The sequence below is a fragment of the Oncorhynchus clarkii genome, chromosome 11 (genome assembly GCF_045791955.1).
Source record: "Oncorhynchus clarkii lewisi isolate Uvic-CL-2024 chromosome 11, UVic_Ocla_1.0, whole genome shotgun sequence".
Lineage (NCBI taxonomy): Eukaryota > Metazoa > Chordata > Actinopteri > Salmoniformes > Salmonidae > Oncorhynchus > Oncorhynchus clarkii.
The window spans coordinates 18,079,424-18,102,150 of record NC_092157.1 but is presented as its reverse complement, the minus strand read 5'-3'; the positions used below and the strand labels follow the sequence as shown (position 1 = coordinate 18,102,150).

At 43.4% G+C, this 22,727-nt stretch overlaps 1 protein-coding gene across 1 annotated transcript in view; it reads left to right on the top strand.

Moving 5' to 3' along the window:
• LOC139420663 (polyamine-modulated factor 1-binding protein 1-like) overlaps positions 1-22,727 on the top strand; it is a 132,924-nt gene that overhangs the window by 73,262 nt on the left and 36,935 nt on the right. The window contains exons 18-24 of the mRNA XM_071170876.1: positions 945-1,175; positions 1,277-1,507; positions 3,386-3,487; positions 6,460-6,744; positions 9,188-10,013; positions 16,438-16,522; positions 17,710-17,821. Of these exons, the coding sequence (XP_071026977.1) occupies positions 945-1,175; positions 1,277-1,507; positions 3,386-3,487; positions 6,460-6,744; positions 9,188-10,013; positions 16,438-16,522; positions 17,710-17,821 (1,872 nt within the window). The remainder of the gene's footprint in view (positions 1-944; positions 1,176-1,276; positions 1,508-3,385; positions 3,488-6,459; positions 6,745-9,187; positions 10,014-16,437; positions 16,523-17,709; positions 17,822-22,727) is intronic.

The following is a 22,727-nucleotide window of genomic DNA, read 5'->3' as shown; positions in this document are numbered from 1 at the left end:
TGAACCTTAACAGTTAGCTGGATTAATGACGTTAGTCTAGTTTAACACTGATCGCTAAAGGTGGGCTGGGTCTGAGTTTAACACAAGGATCAGTCAGATTTCACTTCCTGGATTCATCTGAGTATTATAATAAGAAAGCTAAGAAGGATAGGACAATGATTCTCTAGCAGCTGAATCAACCACCAGTTCTACTCTTTACTACTATTGCGCACTTGTTTTCAGTGATCAACACCAAACTGGACAGAAAAAGATTTACACCCAACACCAAACAATAATAGGGGCGGCAGGTAGCCTAGTGGTTAGAGCGTTGGGCCAGTAACAGAAAGGTTGCTGGATCGAATCTCCTAGCTGGACAAGGTAAAAATGTGCCGTTCTGCCCCTGAACAAGGCAGTTAACCCACTGTTCCCCAGCAGGCCGTCATTGTGAATAAAAATGTGTTCTTAACTGACTTGCCTAGTTAAATAAAAGTTACATTTAAATAAAATAAATAATAATAATAATCGTGTTCAATGAGAATTATGTAGACATTGTTTCTAGAAAGGACATTTCAGCTCTAGCTTCTGTGTCTTTTGTGGCTGATAGGTCCTGTGGTATTGTAAACTATCTGTAGAGAAGGGCCCATTCACTCCCACCTCAGATAGCATGGCCCTTATTTAAACTAGGAGTGTACAGTATTACTGGGTCTGTTAGTGACCAAAAGAGTGTGTGTGTGTGTGTGTGTGTGTGTGTGTGTGTGTGTGTGTGTGTGTGTGTGTGTGTGTGTGTGTGTGTGTGTGTGTGTGTGTGTGTGTGTGTGTGTGTGTGTGTGTGTGTGTGTGTGTGTGTGTGTGTGTGTGTGTGTGTGCGTGTGGATGCACATTATGACTCATGATATATATATTTTTGCCTTTTGATCTTTGTCTATCATATCCAATGTGATGTTTTCGTATTGCTGTGGATGTAGGTTGAAGAAGCTAAAGGGTTGGAAAACACACAAGACACTGAGATAGAGCTTTTGAGACAACAACTGATGGACCTAAAGGAGGACCTGAGTGAAACCACGTCCAGGACTCAGGGCCAGGAGGAGAAGGCGGCCATCTTTAAACAGAAGTACTGCGTTGCCATGGAGAAGGTGCAGCAGCTCCAGGGACACATAGAGTGTGTGGAGGAGGAGCTCAGATACACACAACAACAGGTAGTCTAAGCTAGTTTCTAGCATTGGACCACTCACTTTCAAAATGCAAGTTTTACTCTAATGACCAATGTCAACCTGTTCTATTTGGTTTTGATTGACAGCTGACTGAATCCAAGGCAGTGGTAGACAGGGTTAAGGCGGAGCTTACAGAGCTGGAAGGGCGCTACGAAGAAAAACATGGCCAATGGGAGCGCTCGGAGGAAGCCCTGGACCAACTGACTGACGAGCTGCAGGCCAATCAGATGGCTCTGGGGGAGGGGCGGGAGAGAGTGGAACAGTGTGAAGGAACCATACAACATCTACAGCAAGAGGTAGACACACAGAAAACTCAGGTGTGTCAGTGTTATGGTTGACACTAGACCTATATAGAGAGTGGAAAGGAATAAATATCTACTGTATGTAGATATACAGTGCCTTGCGAAAGTATTCGGCCCCCTTGAACTTTGCGACCTTTTGCCACATTTCAGGCTTCAAACATAAAGATATAAAACTGTATTTTTTTGTGAAGAATCAACAACAAGTGGGACACAATCATGAAGTGGAACGACATTTATTGGATATTTCAAACGTTTTTAACAAATCAAAAACTGAAAAATTGTCTGTGCAAAAGTATTCAGCCTCCTTAAGTTAATACTTTGTAGCGCCACCTTTTGCTGCGATTAAAGCTGTAAGTCGCTTGGGGTATGTCTCTCAGTTTTGCACATCGAGAGACTGAAATTTTTTCCCATTCCTCCTTGCAAAACAGCTCGAGCTCAGTGAGGTTGGATGGAGAGCATTTGTGAACAGCAGTTTTCAGTTCTTTCCACAGATTCTCGATTGGATTCAGGTCTGGACTTTGACTTGGCCATTCTAACACCTGGATATGTTTATTTTTGAACCATTCCATTGTAGATTTTGCTTTATGTTTTGGATCATTGTCTTGTTGGAAGACAAATCTCCGTCCCAGTCTCAGGTCTTTTGCAGACTCCATGAACTTCTGGAGAGAGTTTGCTGCACTGAAAGTAAAGGGGCTGAATAATTTTGCACGCCCAATTTTTCAGTTTTTGATTTGTTAAAAAAGTTTGAAATATCCAATAAATGTCGTTCCACTTCATGATTGTGTCCCACTTGTTGTTGATTCTTCACAAAAAAATACAGTTTTATATCTTTATGTTTGAAGCCTGAAATGTAGCAAAAGGTCGCAAAGTTCAAGGGGGCCGAATACTTTTGCAAGGCACTGTATCATCCCCATATGTATTTCATACTACATCTTTATAACAATTTTCCTTTTCTTGAAAATTGTGGGCTATTTTGCCCTGCATTGTCTAATATCCTAACCTGAAGTAAGGACAATGCTAGCTACAATAATACATATGCCTAGTTTCATATTTATTTTAATTTGTGAGTCTCTTCGAGAAAATTGTTGCAGTATGCCAAGTTAAATAAAAGTAATCTGAGTGACCTTTTTCATAATTGTAGCAACTATAATGATCGTTCTGTTCATGAGTTATGGGTGCAAGTTCAGTGAAATTATATTATATTGATAGCAATCCTGAGCAAAACAGAAATGACAGTGGAGGACTGTGTGTGTGTGTGTGTGTGTGTGTGTGTGTGTGTGTGTGTGTGTGTGTGTGTGTGTGTGTGTGTGTGTGTGTGTGTGTGTGTGTGTGTGTGTGTGTGTGTGTGTGTGCCTCTGTTTGAGGATATTTACTGAGTCTGTCTACAAATGAATAATCTTTATTACGGGAAAATGTAATTTGGTTCAACTCGGCTGACAAGGTCAACACGGCGGAATGTCATTCTAATCAAATCAAATTGAATCTGTGCGTTATAAAAGAGTTAGCTGTTTGAAGAATGTCTGTATTTGATACTTTATTACATTGTGTAATGAGTTAGATGTGAGTGGGTTCTGTTGAGGAGAGGATCTCCTCTGTAGTTGGTGTTTCAGTAATTCTCTACCTCCAGTCTCACTGCACTCTCTGTTTCTGTCTGTCTGTCTGTCTGTCTGTCTGTCTGTCTGTCTGTCTGTCTGTCTGTCTGTCTGTCTGTCTGTCTGAGTCACTGTCTATCTGTCTGCCTGAGTCACTGTCTGAGTCACTGTCTGTGTCCCTACATGTCTGCCTGTCTGTCTGTCAATTGAGTATCTTTCTATGATAGAGTCTATGATAAAGGTAAGTTGAGGTGTAGCTCCAGGTCATGTCCATTAGTAACAGACTGTCCTCTCCCCATAGATACTAAAGTATGAGAGTTCTCTGAAGTCCTACCAACAGAATTACTCCTACTCTGATGAGCAGTATTGTGCCTTACAAAGACAGAGACTACAACTGCAGAAGGTAGTAGCCTACATGAATAAAAACATTTGGCAAGGACCCCCCTCCACCACACACATACACACACAAAGAAGTAGAAGCAAATCTGTTGAATGAGTAACTGATGAGCATGGTGAGCCTCACAAGTTTGACAAAATGATATTCTATGTTTCAGTCTAATACTGCTATTTACTTACGTTTGTAGCTCTTTGTAAGTAGTTAAGCCTCAATGTCCTCTCCAAGTTTTGCTGTAATTTAGCCCGGAAGGATTTGAGAAAAATTATTGGTTGAAGATAGGCATATGACATTGGTCTACCTCACGTTTTGCGCTGCGCATAAATTCAGAGTTTGGAGAAGTGTTTAATATCATCCGTACCACATCCTTATGATATATTCAGTGTGTGTGTGTGAGTATATATATTTAAGCAGTAAGACCAGAGGAGGTGTGGTATATGGCCAATATATCACGGCTAAGGATTGTTCTTATCCTCGACGCAACACGGAGTGCCTGGACACAGCCCTTAGTCGTGGTATATTGGCCATATACCACAAACCACCGAGGTGCCTTATTGCTATTATAAACTGGTTACCAATGTAATTAGATATAGATATGTATGATTATATTATATAATATAATAATATATAATATATATATATTTGTGTGTGTGTGTGTGTGTGTGTGTGTGTGTGTGTGTGGGGAGAACAAGTATTTGATACACTGCCGATTTTGCAGGTTTTCCTAGGTCTGTAATTTTTATCATAGGTACACTTCAACTGTGAGAGACGGAATCTAAAACAAAAATCCAGAAAATCACATTGTATGATTTTTAAGTAATTTTTTTTTTTTTTTCATTTTATTGCGTGACATAAGTATTTGATCACCTACCAACCAGTAATAATTCTGGCTCTCACAGACCTGTTAGTTTTTCTTTAAGAAGACTCCTGTTCTCCACTCATTACCTGTATTAACTGCACCTGTTTGAACTCGTTACCTGTATAAAAGACACCTGTCCACACACTCAATCAAACAGACTCCAACCTCTCCACAATGGCCAAGACCAGAGAGCTGTGTAAGGACATCAGGGATAATATTGTAGACCTGCACAAGGCTGGGATGGGCTACAGGACATTAGGCAAGCAGCTTGGTGAGAAGGCAACAACTGTCGGCGCAGTTATTAGAAAATGGAAGAAGTTCAAGATGATGGTCAATCACCCTCGGTCTGGGGCTCCATGCAAGATCTCACCTCGTGAGGCATCAATGATCATGAGGAAGGTGAGGGATCAGCCCAGAACTACACGGCAGGACCTGGTCAATGACCATAAGAGAGCTGTGACCAAAGTCTCAAAGAAAACCATTAGTAACACACTACGTCGTCATGGATTAAAATCCTGCAGCGCACGCAAGGTCCCCCTGCTCAAGCCAGCTCATGTCCAGGCCCGTCTGAAGTTTGCCAATGACCATCTGGATGATCCAGAGGAGGAATGGTAGAAGGTCATATTGTCTGAGGAGACAAAAATATAGCTTTTTGGTCTATACTCCACTCGCCGTGTTTGGAGGAAGAAGAAGGATGAGTACAACCCCAAGAACACCATCCCAACCGTGAAGCATGGAGGTGGAAACATCATTCTTTGGGGATGCTTTTCTGCAAAGGGGAGAGGACGACTGCACCGTATTGAGGGGAGGATGGATGGGGCCATGTATTGCGAGATCTTGGCCAACAACCTCCTTCCCTCAGTAATAGCATTGAAGATGGGTCGTGGCTGGGTCTTCCAGCATGGCAACGACCCGAAACACACAGCCAGGGCAACTAAGGAGTGGCTCCGTAAGAAGCATCCCAAGGTCCTGGAGTGGCCTAGCCAGTCTCCAGACCTGAACCCAATAGAAAATCTTTGAAGGGAGCTGAAAGTCCGTATTGCCCAGCGACAGCCCCGAAACCTGAAGGATCTGGAGAAGGTCTGTATGGAGGAGTGGGCCAAAATCCCTGCTGCAGTGTGTGCAAACCTGGTCAAGAACTACAGGAAACGTATGATCTCTGTAATTGCAAACAAAGGTTTCTGTACCAAATATTAAGCTCTGCTTTTCTGATGTGTCAAATACTTATGTCATGCAATAAAATGCAAATGAATTACTTAAAAATCATACAATGTGATTTTCTGGATTTTTATTTTAGATTCCATCTGTCACAGTTGATTTGTACCTATGATAAAAAATTACAGACCTCTACATGCTTTGTAAGTAGGAAAACCTGCAACATCAGCAGTGTATCAAATACTTGTTCTCCCCACTGTATATATATACACATACATACACAGTGCCTTCGGAAAGTATTCAGACCCCTTGACTTTTTCCACATTTGTTAGGTTTCAGGCTTATTCAAAAATGTATTAAATAGTTTTCCCTCATCAATCTACACACAATACCACATTGTGTGAAACCACGAAGGTTAGACTTCGCTCCAATCTGAGGTCCTGAACACTCTGGAGCAGGTTTTCATCAAGGATCTCTCTGTACTTTGCTCCATTCATCTTTGTCTCGATCCTGACTAGTCTCCCTGCCACTGAAAAACATCCCCATTGCATGATGCTGCCACCACCATGCTTCACCATAGGGATGGTGGCAGGTTTTCTCCAGACGTGACGCTTGGCTTGAATACTTTCCGAAAGCACTGTATATGAGCTCAACATGACTTCAAGAGACAGGTTGGAATGTCTGACTGAAATATGGGACACATCCACCTTTTTTTTCTGAATTAGTGGTGTTTGAATTTGATGATAAAATGGAGGACATAATTGTTTTGGTTGCGGAGGTGGTCCAGGAGGTGGTCACCCTAACTGTACTGAAACTTAACAGTTAAACCAATGGGCATCAATCGAGCAGAGCAGTTTTGGGAGCATATAGCAGTGTGCATATAGCAGTATGTCACCAGCAAGTTATTTTTCAGAATACCAGTACCACCATCCCTATAAATAATAATGTGTATTTGACTTCTCAACAGCAATCCACAGAGCAGGTAGAGCGCTTGGCCAATTGTGAACAGGCCCTGCTACAGATGAGGGCAGAGTATCTTCGCAGGGAGGAGGAACTAGAGAAGCAGAGCCAGGAGAAGGCGGGGCTAGAGAGAACCCTGCAATCTCTTCACCTGGACCTGGCCGCCTCCCACCGCAAACATCTGGTCACTCACACACAGCTGGAGCAGGAAGTGACACAGCTACAGGAGGAAGTGACACGCCTACAGGAGGAGCTGGTCGACACCCACGACACCTGTACACAGAGACAACAGGTCAGTTAGGATTAGGAAATGTTTAGGACACCCAGGTGCTTACCCTAACCCAGGGATCTCCAACAGGTTGATTGCAGAGTAGGCTTACCTAGTAGAAGTATATCACGAGGAAGTATATAATTTGTATCTATTTGTTATCTGCAAACTCTACCATGAAATGAGCAGCAGCAGTACAGAACCATCAAAGACCAGCACATTAGATGGCACATTCCTCACTAGCTAGATGTGCAATTAAAGGGCCGGATGCTCAATGAAAGGGGAATTATACAAAAAATTGCTTTTTGATGTGATTTAACCATTGACATGGCCTCCAATTCCGTTGTTTCTGTATGAACAGTTGTAATTTTGAGCGTGAAAAAATTGTTTATGAGCCATTATTTTACAAGGTATATTGATCGAAAACATAGTGCGCTACTTTCTCTTGTACACTAAGGACCTGGGGAAGAGTTGCAGGGGAGAAGAAAAGTATGTGCCTATTTGAAAGCTAGAAAATAATTAGTAGCTCACAACATTTTTAATTCAAGTAGCTCTCATACTAGAAAAGGTTGGTGACCCCTTCTGTAGCCCCTAGCTCCTACCCTATAGCCACTTGCCCCTATCAGGGTCAGCAGATTTGAAGGAACTGGAAAAATTAGATTAGTAGGCTGGGGTTTCTCTCTCCATGACTGTAGGATGCAATATAAGCCTTTTCAGCCTAACAGACATGGCATATGAACCCAGATCTAAAAAATATATTCTCTCACACACACTTCTAACCCCTATCCTCCGATTGCCTGACAGAAACAAATTACCCTGCCATTAATTAAAGCTCCAAGTGGTGCCAGGCTCGGCTCAATTGACTCCAATTAACATGTGAAATGGACACTAAATTTTCAAATGAGGTTAAGTGGTGACGAGGGTGCGATAACGACTGGTGCCATGGCACTGTGCCAAGACAAAGCTGCCAGTCTCGGGCACTTGGGTGCCCTGTGTGTGGGTCTACCCCGTTAGCACAAACACATGACATGCGTGTCACACACCCCCAGCAGGCCACCTAATGACTTGTGAGGATAGCGTGTGTGTTGGGAGGATAGCGTGTGTGTTGGGAGGATAGCGTGTGTGTTGGGAGGATAGCGTGTGTGTTGGGAGGATAGCGTGTGTGTTGGGTGGATAGCGTGTGTGTTGGGAGGATAGCGTGTGTGTTGGGAGGATAGCGTGTGTGTTGGGAGGATAGCGTGTGTGTTGGGAGGATAGCGTGTGTGTTGTGATTGTCCTTTTCACGTCAGTTCACTCAGCCGTTGTCATGAAGGGACACTGTGTGCTCTAGCTCAGGGGTTCACAAACCGTTTTGCTTCATGACCCACAAATTGAGGTGTGTTTTGAGTCGCAACCCACCACACATGCACAGACCAAAGAATAAGTCAGAAATATAATCTTGGCAGCGGGGGAAAAATGTAGCAGTTTCAAAGCTAATCTCCTGTAATTGTATACATTCTGCCATGAACCTGAGAGCAACGTTTTCCGTTTTTTAAGCTTATTTCCTACAATTCTACGCATTTTGACATGGCTAATGATGTGTTCTATTGCTGAAAGTCAATGTGGGCCTGATTGTCTTTCTTTTATCTTGTTGATTGTAAATTCTCAAAGATTATAGGCTATTACTTTCAAATATATATATCTACATACTTTATATCTGGTTTTAGTCGTTTAAGTTTACACTGAAACGTTTTTCTATCCCGATAATGTATAAAAATAAAATAATTTTTGCAATGTTGTCCCGTGACCCACCTGGACCCATGAACCGCGAGTGTGTCCCGACCAACAGTTTGGGAACCACTGCTGTAGCTGACGAGCCTGTGTAATGTAACGACACATGTAAATCTACATTAATTACATCTGCAAACATAACACATGCGTAGATAGGGCTGTGGAGCAACTCTGATTACATGTATGGTTGATTATTATTAATGAACGATGATATATTGTGTTAATGTACATCTGAAGTTTAATGGCGCCCTAGACATAGATGAGCTTTAGTTAACATGGGCCTGTATGTGTGGACAGAGCTAGATGCTCCTTCAACATGGCTACAACACAGTAGAACAGTTAGGGAGTTGGTATTAGGGAGCAGCCAGTCTACAAAGGCAGTGCCATTGGATGTGATCCATGCGCGCAGAATGATTTTGATAATAATTCTGTATGGTATCATCTTTTATTACGTCAGTCTTTCTTTAGGGTTACTTAATAATCACCTCTGTTAATGACATAATGTTTGCCCACACTGTCGTGGGAATTCAAGTATACTGAGAGAGACTTGGACAGTTATTCAAACAATCTTTATTTAACATCGATTCATTATTGCAATAATTAAGCTTTTCCACCACAACACACACACATACACACCTTGGGACCTTTTCGACTGTTTAGATAGTAACTAACAGTCACACACTCTTTCTCTGGCCAGACCATCCAGGGGCAGGATGTCTTGCTCCAGCAAGTTGAGGAGGACCTGAAGGAAACCAAGCTGCTCCTTCAGAGGAGAACCAAGGATCTGAAGGAGGAGAAAGTCTGGGTGCAGAGGCTCAGAAAGGAGGCGCAGGAGCAGAGAGAGGAGGAACAGAAAGAGCTGGAGGAAGAGAAAGAGGAGGTGAAGAGAAGAAGCAGGGAGCTGGAGGAAGAAAAAGAGGAGGTGAAGAGGAGAACCAGGGAGCTGGAGGAAGAGAAAGAGGAGGTAAAGAGGAGAAGCAGGGAGCTGGAGGAAGAGAAAGAGGAGGTGAAGAAGAGAAGCAGGGAGCTGGAGGAAGAGAAAGAGGAGGTGAAGAGAAGAAGCAGGGAGCTGGAGGAAGAGAAAGAGGAGGTGAAGAGGAGAACCAGGGAGCTGGAGGAAGAGAAAGAGGAGGTGAAGAGAAGAAGCAGGGAGCTGGAGGAAGAGAAAGAGGAGGTGAAGAGGAGAACCAGGGAGCTGGAGGAAGAGAAAGAGGAGGTGAAGAGGAGAAGCAGGGAGCTGGAGGAAGAGAAAGAGGAGGTGAAGAGGAGAAGCAGGGAGCTGGAGGAAGAGAAAGAGGAGGTGAAGAGGAGAAGCAGGGAGCTGGAGGAAGAGAAAGAGGAGGTGAAGAGGAGAAGCAGGGAGCTGGAGGAAGAGAAAGAGGAGGTGAAGAGGAGAAGCAGGGAGCTGGAGGAAGAGAAAGAGGAGGTGAAGAGAAGAACCAGGGAGCTGGAGGAAGATAAAGAGGAAGCGCAGACACTCAAAGAGGCCCTGTTGGAACTACGCAGGAGTCACAGACAGACAGGTACTAATCAATCAACATATCTTTATTGTCTTAGTTGAAACGCACACCTTTTGTCTGCGAGAGAGAAAGAGAGAGAGAGTTACGTTATTGCATGTACAGTAATATACATCACCAAGGCCTGTTTGACTGAAACTGGCCCTGAATGTGTCACGAGCAGAAATAAGCCACATCAGACTGCAGAGGAGTCGGTCTATGATTGGCTGACTGTGAGATGATCATCAGACAGGTAGGCGGAGTCCGGAGGAAAAAATGATCCATCACATTCTGTTTCTAGAACCCTCGCAACCGTGGAAACACTTCGATGTAAATAACATTTAATATGAGGGTTCCGGGGGAAAGAGCGATCGCAAGGGATGATGGAGGAGAGGAGAGTCTGATAGGAGAGGACAAGACAGCTGGTGATACATATAGATAGGAAAGCCTTATATACTGAAGCTTTCTCCAGCGCAGAGATAATAAGGCCTTTCCTGTCAATGTCACCATCCTGCTTTAGAGTACATCTCAATAATCCATTCACTTTTTCCAAAATAGCATGTTTCCAATGGCATACCTCACTGATCAATAAATCAATGTTACATACTGTAAGTGTTACTAAAGTTGGGCAAAAATGCATATCAGGATAAATTGCCTGAATTGATGCGATAATGATAAATAGAATGATAAGTGTATAACATGTATGTGCACCACAGTTTTTTAAAATGATCCAGTAAACTACTGCTACTAGTTTGATGGTTGTAGCCATCAATTATCCCATTAAGAGATGAATGAAGAACCCTACTACTTGAACCCTATTCATCTCTTATAGGCCTTAACAATCCCCCATATGTCATTTTAAACACATTTCTTTAGCACAGGCTACTTATTGTACTTGAACGATATCGGCAAAATGCCTGTGGTAAATGATCAGTATGGTCGGTGTGGATAATTTTGGGTTCATCGTCCCAGCTCTAAGTACTACTCAGTGTGTCTTTTAGTAAAGGCTTTATCATGGGCAGAATATGGTGTGTGTATATACTGATGTTGATACAATTAAAACTGCTTATGAATTCTGTTCCACAATTAGAGAACAAACCAATTAACTGTTTTTACCTCGTGTGTGTGTGTGTGTGTGTGTGTGTGTGTGTGTGTGTGTGTGTATATATCTCTTTTCCACTTTTAAACACTGATACCTCATCATGTTGATATGGAGAATATTTTTTATTTACATCCTTCATGAAATATTCACACACAGAAACAAGCATGGTTTAGCTGTAGAATGGTGCCTCTGCAGCAACTCAGATCCACTGGTTGTATATACTGTACAGTACAGGAATTTTATTTACATCCTGTACTGTACAGTATATACAACCAGTGGATCTGAGTTGCTGCAGAGGCACCATTCTATTCCCTGTCTTTAACACTCGTTTGGAGTTTAAAGATGATGAAATGACCAGCGTATATTTCTGGTTTAGACCCTGGAGAGAGACATAGCAGCCCTCAAATCCACCTCCACTCACACACACACACACCCGTTACAGTGCCTTCAGAAGGTATTCAAACCCCTTGACTTTTTCCACATTTTGTTGTGTTACAGCCTGAATTTAAAATGAATTAAATTGAGATGTATTGTCACTGGCCTACACCCAATACTCCATAATGTCAAAGTGGAATTATGTTGTTAGAACATTTTACCAATTAATAAAAAATTAAAAGCTAAAATGTCTTGAGTCAATAAGTATTCAATCCCTTTGTTATGGGGTTGAATAACAAAAGGTTTGTGCTTAACAAGTCACATAATAAGTTTCATGGACTCACTTTGTGTGCAGTGATATTTGAATGAATACCCTTGTAGCCCACACATACAGATAATTGTAAGGTTCCTCAGTCGAGCAGTGAATTTCAAATACAGATTCAACCACAAAGACCAGGGAAGTTTTCCAATGCTTCACAAAGAAGGGCACCTATTGGTAGAAGGATAAAAAAACAAGCATTGAATATCCCTTTCAGCATGGTGAAGATAATTAATGACACTTTGGATGGTGTATGAACACACCCAGTCACTACAAAGATACAGGTGTCCTTCCTAACTCAGTTGCCGGAAAGGAAGGAAAACGCTCAGGGATTTCAGCATGAGGCCAATGGTGACTTTAAAACAGTTACAGAGTTTAATGGCTGTTATAGGAGAACTGAGGATGGATCAACTACATTGTAGTTACTCCACAATATTAACATAATTCAGAGAGTGAAAAGAAGGAAACCTGTACAGAATAAAAAAGATTCCAAAACATGCATCCTGTTTTCAACAAGGCACTAAAGTAATACTTTTTTTTTAAATTGTCAAAGCAATTTAAAATGTTTCCTGAATACAAAGCATTATGTTTGGGTCAAATCCAATATAGCACATTACTGAGTGCCACTCTCCATATTTTGAAGGATAGTGGTTGCTGCCTCATGTTATGGGTATGCTTGTAATCGTTAAGGACTGGGGAGTTTTTCAGGATAAAAAAAGAAACGGAATGGAGCTAAGCACAGTCAAAATCCTAGAGGAAATCATTGTTCAATCTGCTTTCCACCAGACACTGGGAGCTTAATTCACCTTTCAGCTGGACAATAACCCAAACACAAGCCCAAATCTACACTGGAGTTGCTTACCAAGAAGACAGTGAATGCTCCGGAGTGGCCGAGGTATATTTTCAGGCAGTTTTAAGTAAAAACTGTATGGCAAGACCTGAGAGTTATTGTCTGGCATTGATCAACAAGAATTTTGAAAATAATAATGTGCAAATGTTGCTCAGTCCATTAGTGGAAGGCTCTTAGAGACTTACCCAGAAAGACTCACAGCTGTAATCACTGCCAGGGGATTCTAACATGTATTGACTCAGGGGGTTAAATACACTACATGACCAAAAGTATGTGGGCACCTGCTTGCCGAAAATCATTCCGAAATCATGGGCATTTGCTGCTATAATAGCCTCAACTCTTCTGGGAAGGCTTGCCACTAGATGTTGGAACATTGCTGCAGGGACTTGCTTCCATTCAGCCACAAGAGCATTAGTGAGGTCAGGCACTGATGTTGGGCGATTATGCCTGGTTTGCAGTCTGCGTTCCATTTCATCCCAAAGGTGTTTAATGGGGTTGAGGTCAGGGCTTTGTGCAGGCCAGTCAAGTTCTTCCACATTGAATTTGACAAACCATTTCTGTATGGACCTCGCTTTGTGCACGGGTGCATTGTCTTGCTGAAACAGGAAAGGGCCTTCCCCAAACTATTACCACAAAGCTGGAGCACAGAATTGTCTAGAATGTCATTGTATGCTATAGTGTTAAGATTTCCCTTAACTGGAACTAGCCCAAACCATGTAAAACAGCCCCAGCCCATTATTCCTTTTCCACCTAACTTTACAGTTGGCACTATGCATTGGGGCAGGTAGAGTTCTCTTGGTATCTGCCAAACCCAGATTTGTCCGCCGGACTGCCAGATGGTGACGAGCCGTTCATCACTCCAGAGAACGCTCCAGGAAATGGGTTTACACTGCTCCAGAGTCCAATGGCGGCGAGCTTTACACCACTCCAAGCATTGTATGGAGTGGTGTAAGGCTCGCCGTCATTGGACTCTGGAGCAGTGTAAACCCATTTCATGAAGCTTCAATGAACAGTTCTTGTGCTGACGTTGCTTCCAGGGGCAGTTTGGAACTCGGTAGTGACTGTTGCAACCGCACTTCAGCACTCGGCGGTCCCATTCTGTGAGCTGGTGTGGCCTACCACTTCGCGGCTGAGCCATTGTTGTTCCTAGACGTTTCCACTTCACAATAACAACACTTAGTTGACCGGGGCAGCTCAACTGCCAATGTTGTTTATGGAGATTGCATGGCTGTGTGCTCAATTTTATATACCTATCATCAACGGGTGTTGCTGAAATAACCAAATCCACTAATTTGAAGGGGTGTCCACATACATGTCTATGCATAGTGTATATGTGATCCGATTCATGAAACTAGGCGTGCGTTGCAAGCCACGACTTCACAGGAGAGCCGATTCATGAAACTAGGCGTGCGTTGCAAGCCACGACTTCACAGGAGAGCCGATTCATGAAACTAGGCGTGCGTTGCAAGCCACGACTTCACAGGAGAGCCGATTCATGAAACTAGGCGTGCGTTGCAAGCCACGACTTCACAGGAGAGCCGATTCATGAAACTAGGCGTGCGTTGCAAGCCACGACTTCACAGGAGAGCCGATTCATGAAACTAGGCGTGCGTTGCAAGCCACGACTTCACAGGAGAGCCGATTCATGAAACTAGGCGTGCGTTGCAAGCCACGACTTCACAGGAGAGCCGATTCATGAAACTAGGCGTGCGTTGCAAGCCACGACTTCACAGGAGAGCCGTTTGAACGTAATTATAATTTTTTTAAACAAAATGCGTTTTTGAGCCCGAACACAGACAACCAAACACATTATCATTTGCACTGATCGTTGCTATTATTGTTCTAGAACACACACACACACACACACACCTAGGTCTGTGTCTGCGTATCCAGCCAGTGTGATATGAATTATAAATGTAGCCTAATAAAAAGAAAGAGAGAAGGCAGGTAGAAGCAGAAGAAAATGACTGGTGTTACAGCAGTGTATTGATCAGTGTGTATCAAAGGAGGATGTGAGACACCAGATTACCTGCTAGTCTGAGCATTAGGTAGTGTGTTAGAGTGTTATAGCCCGGGGCTCATCTTCCACTGCCAGATCACTGTAAATACAACACTGACAGAGAGCGGGAGTGTGTGCGTGTGTGCGTGTGCGTGTGTGTGTGTGTGTGCGTGTGTGTGTGTGTGTTTTGCATCACTGGATGGAAGTAAGGCAAAGGCCCATCTGTTTTTGTAACTCCCTCAAAATAAAGAAGGAAGGACACTAACTGGTTCTGGATCTGTTCTGCTCCTACAGTCTCCATAGAAATTGACAATATTAAACCTTAATAACTGAAATAGCATTTTCTAGTTTCTGCATGTGTTGTTTGGGGTTACAGTACAAAGTCTGCTCTCCTAACCTTTGCCTGTGTGTTTGTAAACAGGAAAGCCTGTGCAGCATTAATTGCCCTCCCTGGATGGTCAGTGTGAGAGAGGTTATATTGAACTGATTCCTGATGAATGTGAATCAACCTGAGATGCATCTTTACTCGTTCTCTTTATATCGATTATTTAGATTCATAACAAACTTTTACCTTGAGATTCAGCAATCGAGCCAAGGTGGGCTGGAATAAAATAATGAAAATAAATCAAAGTCTGTTTGTGCATCGTAAAATATTTACAGGTTCCAGTTTCCTACGGCTGCAATTTAAACCGTTTGGATTCTGCAAAGCCATAAATGAATCATGGATTTATCAAGTGTTGATGTTTTAGTATTCATTTTCCCGTTTAGTATTCATTTTCCCGTCCTTTTCTCTCCAGTCCTCCCACCACAATCGTATGTCACTAATAGCATCATACCCATTTCTCGCCATTTTAAAATGCACACACATAAATGCAAGCAGACACATCCATGACACACAGGTGACCTGGAGTTTAGCGTTCCATATTGCATCCTGACTGAGTGGCAAAAACTGTCTAAAACAATGGTTTTAAACCCACAATGAATAAAAGGGGCGACAGAGGTTATCCGAAAATGTGTCTTTTAAGCAAATGGTGACTCGCTGAAAAACAGACGCATGAAAATGTTTTTCACAAAGAGCAAAAACCTTTATATGCTTTTATAAACATACTATGCTAAACCTACTACATGGTGGACAATATGATTTTATTCCATGTAGATAGAAGAGAAAGAGAGAGGGAGAGAGATAGAGAGAGAAAGATAGGGAAACAAAATGATTGAATGGATGGGTGCACACTTTGTGTGCTGTGTAAGGTGAGGAGTGCCATCTATTGACCGAAAGAGGAAGTGTTTCCTTTGTGTGACACAACAAAGCCCTGTTTTGACAGGGTTCATAGTGGCTAAATGTTTGTTCTCTGGCTTTGTGTGCCTTTAATGAGAAGATACTTGCATTGTTCTCTTTTTAAATAATTTGACTGCGTTTTATTTAGAGCTTTTTTTTATTTGCATCTAAGGTTCATTGCTCATCTCTTTGCTACGTACTACAATTTGTTCTTTAGGGATAATAGTCACATACTGTATAACCTTGAATAGTTGAAGAATGCATTATACATGAACCCGCACTTACGTTTTAATATAAAGATGATGGGTTATTAGTTGTGGCATATGAAAATGTTTTAGAATTTATAGAAGTAATTTTCAGGGGAAGTATGAATTAATGTTTCGACAGACAAACATCTTTCAAATGTGGTTTCATTTAGCCTCCTATGCGTTCATATTGTACTGCTCCCTGTTGAACTGAAGCCAATAGTTTTCATGATGTCTCTCTCTTTCTGTCTCTCTCTCTTTCTGTCTCTCTCCCTTTATCAGTGGAGGAGCTGTCATGTCGTGGAGAGGAGGTTTGGAGGTTGGAGGGGAGTGTGAGAGAAGGAAGACAGGCAGAGGAGAGGAGGAGGTAAGAAGGGAACACAGGGAATTAACACACTTCTTCAGGTCTCAGACAAGGTTACTCTACACGCCAGCAGTACTCATATTAGAGAATGTGCATCTTGGCCTGCCCTGTACCGTGCCGTACATGAGGTCACCAAGTTCAAAGTTCACAGGTTGACCCGTGTCTCTTCAGCATTGTGATGACATCAGCATAAATGCAGCATGAAATGTCTGGTGTCTGTCTGTGGTTGTGGTCTAGATCTATGCCAGTATGGTGACCTCATCACATTAATGCAGAATCCTCCCCCCCACCCTCTCTCTGCCCCCGTCTCTCTCACCCCTTCTCTCTCTCTCCCCTTCTCTCTCCCTCTCTCACCCCTTCTCTCTCCCTTTCTCTCGCTCTTTCCCTTTCTCTTTCTACTCTCTCTCTCTCCCTCTTTCGCGCTCTCTTTCTCTCCCTCTCTCTAAATTGTTAACATCCATATGGGCCAATAGCTAAGAGGAGTCTGTATGAGAAAAGCGCTCCCAAATGGTCATTATTCAACTAAACATGAACATGATGCTAAATGGATTTCAGCTGTTTCTGGGAAGTTCCCCATCCCATCCTCCTTCTCTTCCCCTGATTCCCCCATTATCCCCTCTATCCTCTTCTCCACCTCTCTCTCTCTTCCATCTTTTTTTTATAGTGAACTGAGAAGACTGTCTTTGGGTTCTTTAGCCAATTTTTAACAGATATGTACAGCACTCCTGAATATACATTGAAGTTGGTGCATATTGAGACTGTACTGTGGATGTGTATATAGCCTGTATATTTAGGTTTGCTATAGGATCTGTATATTTACTCGTCCTATATATTGTGTGTATATTTAGCTGTGTTGTGCCCAGTCGGTCTGCCAGTGGGGTCCATGGGGGCTCCGCTGGGGCTGCCTGCGCTGGGGCTGCTCTGGGGCTGCTCTGGGGATGGGGTTGGTCGGGAGCTTGAGGAAATGCTCATAATTTGTCGTATTGATCGAGTAACCACGGCAGCCAGTCTCTATTGAGGCAGAGCAGAAATAGACCCCCTATCGATCACATTCAGATTCCCCCCTGTTCTTACTGACACTATTCGGCCTAGTTCCAAATCAGTCCCTAGGCACTTCCCTGTGTCCTAGCCCCTTCCCTAAGCCCCCTACTACTGTGATGTTTACCTGTGTGTGTGTGTGTGTGTTGCAGGCTGACAGTGGAGAGGCTGGAGAGCCAGTCTGCAGAGCTGAGACTGGCCCTACAGCAGGCCATGGAGAACACACTCAACACACAGAGAGACAACCACACAACACAGGAACAAGTAAACACACACACCTCAACTTATATCCTTCTCTCTCTCCCTACTTCTGATTAGTCCTGTGAATTGATTAGCAGAGCATGGATTGTTTTATAAACCTAGAAAGGTACTTTGGAAGGGGCTAGGACACTGGGAAGGGGCTAGGACACTGGGAAGGGGCTAGGACACGGGGAAGGGGCTAGGACACGGGGAAGGGGAAGGGGCTAGGACATGGGGAAGGGGCTAGGACACAGGGAAGGGGCTAGGACACAGGGAAGGGGCAAGGAACTGATTTGGAGTGTCAGACACACTCTTTCTCTCTCTGATCAAATCAAACTTTTTTGTCACATGCGCCGAATGTGCATAGACCTTACCGTAAAATGCTTACTTACAAGCCATTAACAACAGTGCAGTTCAAGAAGAGTTAAGAAATGTTTTAGCAAGTAGACTAAAATAAAAAGTAATAATAAAAAGTAACACAATAAGAATAACATTAACGAGGCTATATACAGTACCAAGTACCAAGTCAGTGTGCGGGGCTACAGGTTAGTTGAGGTAATTTGTACACGTAGGTGGGGGTGAAGTGACTACATAGATAATAAGCAGCAAGTAGCAGCGGCTTTCCTCTGACACCGCCTATTATATAGGTCCTGGAAGGGCAGGAAGCTTGGCCCCAGTGATGTACTGGGCCATTCGCACTACCCTCTGTAGCGCCTTACGGTCAGATGCCGAGCAGTTGCCATACCAGGCGGTGATGCAACCGATCAGGATGCTCTCGATGGTGCAGCTGTAGAACCTTTTGAGGATCTGGGGGCCCATGCCAAATATTTTCTGTCTCCTGAGAGGGAAAGGTTTCCTCTTCACGACTGTCTTGGTATGTTTGGACCATAATAGTTTGTTGGTGATGTGGACACCAAGGAACTTGAAACTCTTGTCCCGCTCTAATACTGCCCCGTCGATGTTAATGGGGGCCTGTTCGGCTTGCCTTTTCCTGTAGTCCACGATCAGCTCCTTTGTCTTACTCACATTGAGGGAGAGGTTGTTGTCCTGGCACCACACTGCCAGTTCTCTGACCTTCTCCCTATAGGCCGTCTCATTGTTGTCAGTGATCAGGCCGTACCACTGTGTGTCATCAGCAAACTTAATGATGGTGTTGGAGTCGTGTTTGGCCACACAGTTGTGGGTGAACAGGGAATAGAGAAGGGGACTAAGTACACACCCCTGAGGGGCCCCAGTGTTGAGGATCAGCGTGGCAGACGTGTTGTTGCCCACTCTTACCACCTGGGGGAGGCCCGTAAGGAAGTCTAGGATCCATTTGCAGAGGGAGGTGTTTAATCCTAGGGTCCTTAGATTAATGATGAGCTTCATGGGCACTATGGTGTTGAACACTAAGCTGTTGTCATTGAACAGCACTTCATGCCTACTGACGTGAGTACCACGGGGCGGTAATCATTTAGGCAGGTTACCTTCACTTCCTTGGGCACAGGGACTATGGTGTCTGCTTGAAACATGTAGGTATTACAGACTCGGTCAGGGATAGGTTGAAAAGGTCAAAGAAGACCCTTGCCAGTTGGTCCGCGCATGCTCTGATTACACGTTCTGGTAATCCGTCTGGCCCCGCGGCTTTGTGAATGTTGAGCTGTTTAAAGGTTTTGTTCACATCGGCTACCGAGAGCGTTATCACACAGTCATCCAGAACAGCTGGTGCTCTCGTTCATGCTTCAGTGTTGCTTGCCTCGAAGCAAGCATAAAAGGCATTTAGCTCGTCTGGTAGGCTTGCATCACTGGGCAGCTCGTGTCTGGGTTTCCCTTTGTAGCCCATAATAGTTTTCAAGCCCTGCCACATCCGACGAGTGTCAGAGCCGGTGTAGTAGGATTCAATCTTAATCCTGTATTGACGTTTTGCTTGTTTGATGGTTCATCTGAGGACATAGGGATTTCTTATAAGTGTCCGGATTATTCTCCCGCTCCTTTAAAGCAGCAGCTCTAGCGTTTAGCTCGATGCGGATGTTGCCTGTCATCCATGGCTTCTGGTTGGGATATGTACGTACAGTCACTCTGGGGACGTCGTCGTCAATGTACTTATTGATGAAGCCGATGACTGAGGTGGTGTACTCCTCAATGCCATTGGATGAATCCCGGAACATATTCCAGTCTGTGCTAGCAAAACAGTCCTGTAGTGTAGCATCTGCCTCATCTGACCACTTCCGTATTGAGTGAGTCACTGGTACTTCCTGCTTTAGTTTTTGCTTGTAAGCAGGAATCAGGAGGATAGAATTATGATCAGATTTGCCAAATGGAGGGCGGGGGAGAGCTTTGTATGCATATCTGTGTGTGATGTAAAGGTGGTCTAGGATTTTTTTTTCTCTGGTTGCACGTGACATGCTGGTAAAAATTTGGTAGAACTGATTTAAGCTTGCCTGCATTAAAGTCCCTGGCCACTAGGAGCGCCGCCTCTGGGTGAGCATTTTCTTCTTTGCTTATGGCCTTATAGAGTTGGTTGAGAGCGGTCTTAGTGCCAGCTTCTTTCTGTGGTGGTAAATAGACGGCTATGAATAATATAGATGAGAATTCTCTTGGTAGATAGTGTGGTCTACAGCTTATCATAAGGTACTCTACCTCAGGCGAAATAAACCTCAAGTCTTCTTTAATATTAGACATTGCGCATCATCTGTTATTGATAAATAGACACACAGGCTTAAGATTATCCTCGTCTTACCAGAGGTAGCGTCTCTCTTCTGCCGGTGCATGAAAAATCCCGCTAGCGTTATATTGTCTGTATCGTTGTTCAGCGATGTCTCGGTGAAACATAAGATGTTACAGTTTTTAATGTCCCCTTGGGAGGATAATCTTAATCGTAGGTCATCAATTTTATTTTCTAATGATTGCACGTTAGCAAGAAGAACGGATGGCAGTGGTAGTCTATTAGCTCGTCTACGGATTCTCAGAAGGCCGCCCCATCTGCAGCCCCTTTTCCTGCGTCTTTTCTTCACGCAAAAGGAGGGGATCTGGGCCTGTTCCAGGGAAAGTAGGATATCCTTCTCATCGGACTTGTTAAAGGAAAAAGTTTATTCCAGTCTTCCAGTTCTCATCCTCCTGTCAGTGTAAAGTTGGAATGTTGAATCATTCATTCTGTAGGCTAAATTATGTACCACACAAATCAGTGCTAGATGTTTTTTTATTTTTATGTATTGAACTAAAGTGTTTTTAAAAGCCAAAGCTGTACACGCACACGCACATCAATGGTTGTGTGTCTCTGCATGGGTCCAGTTCCAATCAAAGCCCTGAGGTGTTCAGTGAAGATGTTTCTGCAGCCATCTTCAAACACATCCCCATAACTGATTAGACCGGTCACACTGACACAGAGCTGATCAGAGTCATTCATGCTGTTTTTGACAGCATTAGTGATGGCTTTGTGACACACACACGTATGTGTACGTGTGTGTGTTTAAGTGTTTTAATGAGAGTCTAAAGTGAACTTTTTTGCTAGTTAGCGTTAGCCGCTCGTTAGTGTGTCAAACTTTTATCTCCTCCGCCTCCAGCAGGCCAGTATAAATATGGCCTGCTCTGATGTCACAGATGTTGTGTTTACTGTAAATATCAGTTCGCCATCTGAAAAGTTTAGGTCTAATTTTTATTGAGTAATTAAGTCAGCGAGAGAAAGTGCAGATTGAACCAAATGTTGTTGTTTTTCTTGGTCAGTAGGCAATATGGAGGATCATATGGCAGAGGATTCTGAAAAGGCTTGTGTTGTCATCAGTGTGTGTGAGTGTGTGCAAGTGTTTGTGTGCGTGCGTGTGTGTGTTCTTGCGTTTTATATGTGTCCACTGTCCAGGTGATGGATCCTTCTGGTTAAGCCTAATGAGGTGTTCTGATGAATCAGGATGAAATGGTGTCTGAAACAGCCTCATCTGCTGCCCAGACGCCTTCAGATATATTACCTGATGGACAACCAGACACCTTCAGATATATTACTTAATGGACAACCAGACCCCTTCAGATATATTACCTGATGGACAACCAGACCCCTTCAGATATATTACCTGATGGACAACCAGACCCCTTCAGATATATTACCTGATGGACAACCAGACCCCTTCAGATATATTACCTGATGGACAACCAGACCCCTTCAGATATATTACCTGATGGACAACCAGAACTCTTCAGATATATTACCTGATGGACAACCAGACCCCTTCAGATATATTACCTGATGGACAACCAGACCCCTTCAGATATATTACCTGATGGACAACCAGACCCCTTCAGATATATTACCTGATGGACAACCAGACCCCTTCAGATATATTACCTGATGGACAACCAGACCCCTTCAGATATATTACCTGATGGACAACCAGAACTCTTCAGATATATTACCTGATGGACAACCAGACCCCTTCAGATATATTACCTGATGGACAACCAGAACTCTTCAGATATATTACCTGATGGACAACCAGACCCCTTCAGATATATTACCTGATGGACAACTAGACCCCTTCAGATATATTACCTGATGGACAACCAGACCCCTTCAGATATATTACCTGATGGACAACCAGACCCCTTCAGATATATTACCTGATGGACAACCAGCACTCTTCAGACATGTTACCTGATGAACAACCAGAACTCTTCAGATATATTACCTGATGGACAACCAGAACTCTTCAGATATATTACCTGATGGACAACCAGAACTCTTCAGATATATTACCTGATGGACAACCAGAACTCTTCAGGTATATTACCTGATGGACAACCAGAACCCTTCAGATATATTACCTGATGGACAACCAGACCCCTTCAGATATATTACCTGATGGACAACTAGACCCCTTCAGATATATTACCTGATGGACAACCAGACCCCTTCAGATATATTACCTGATGGACAACCAGACCCCTTCAGATATATTACCTG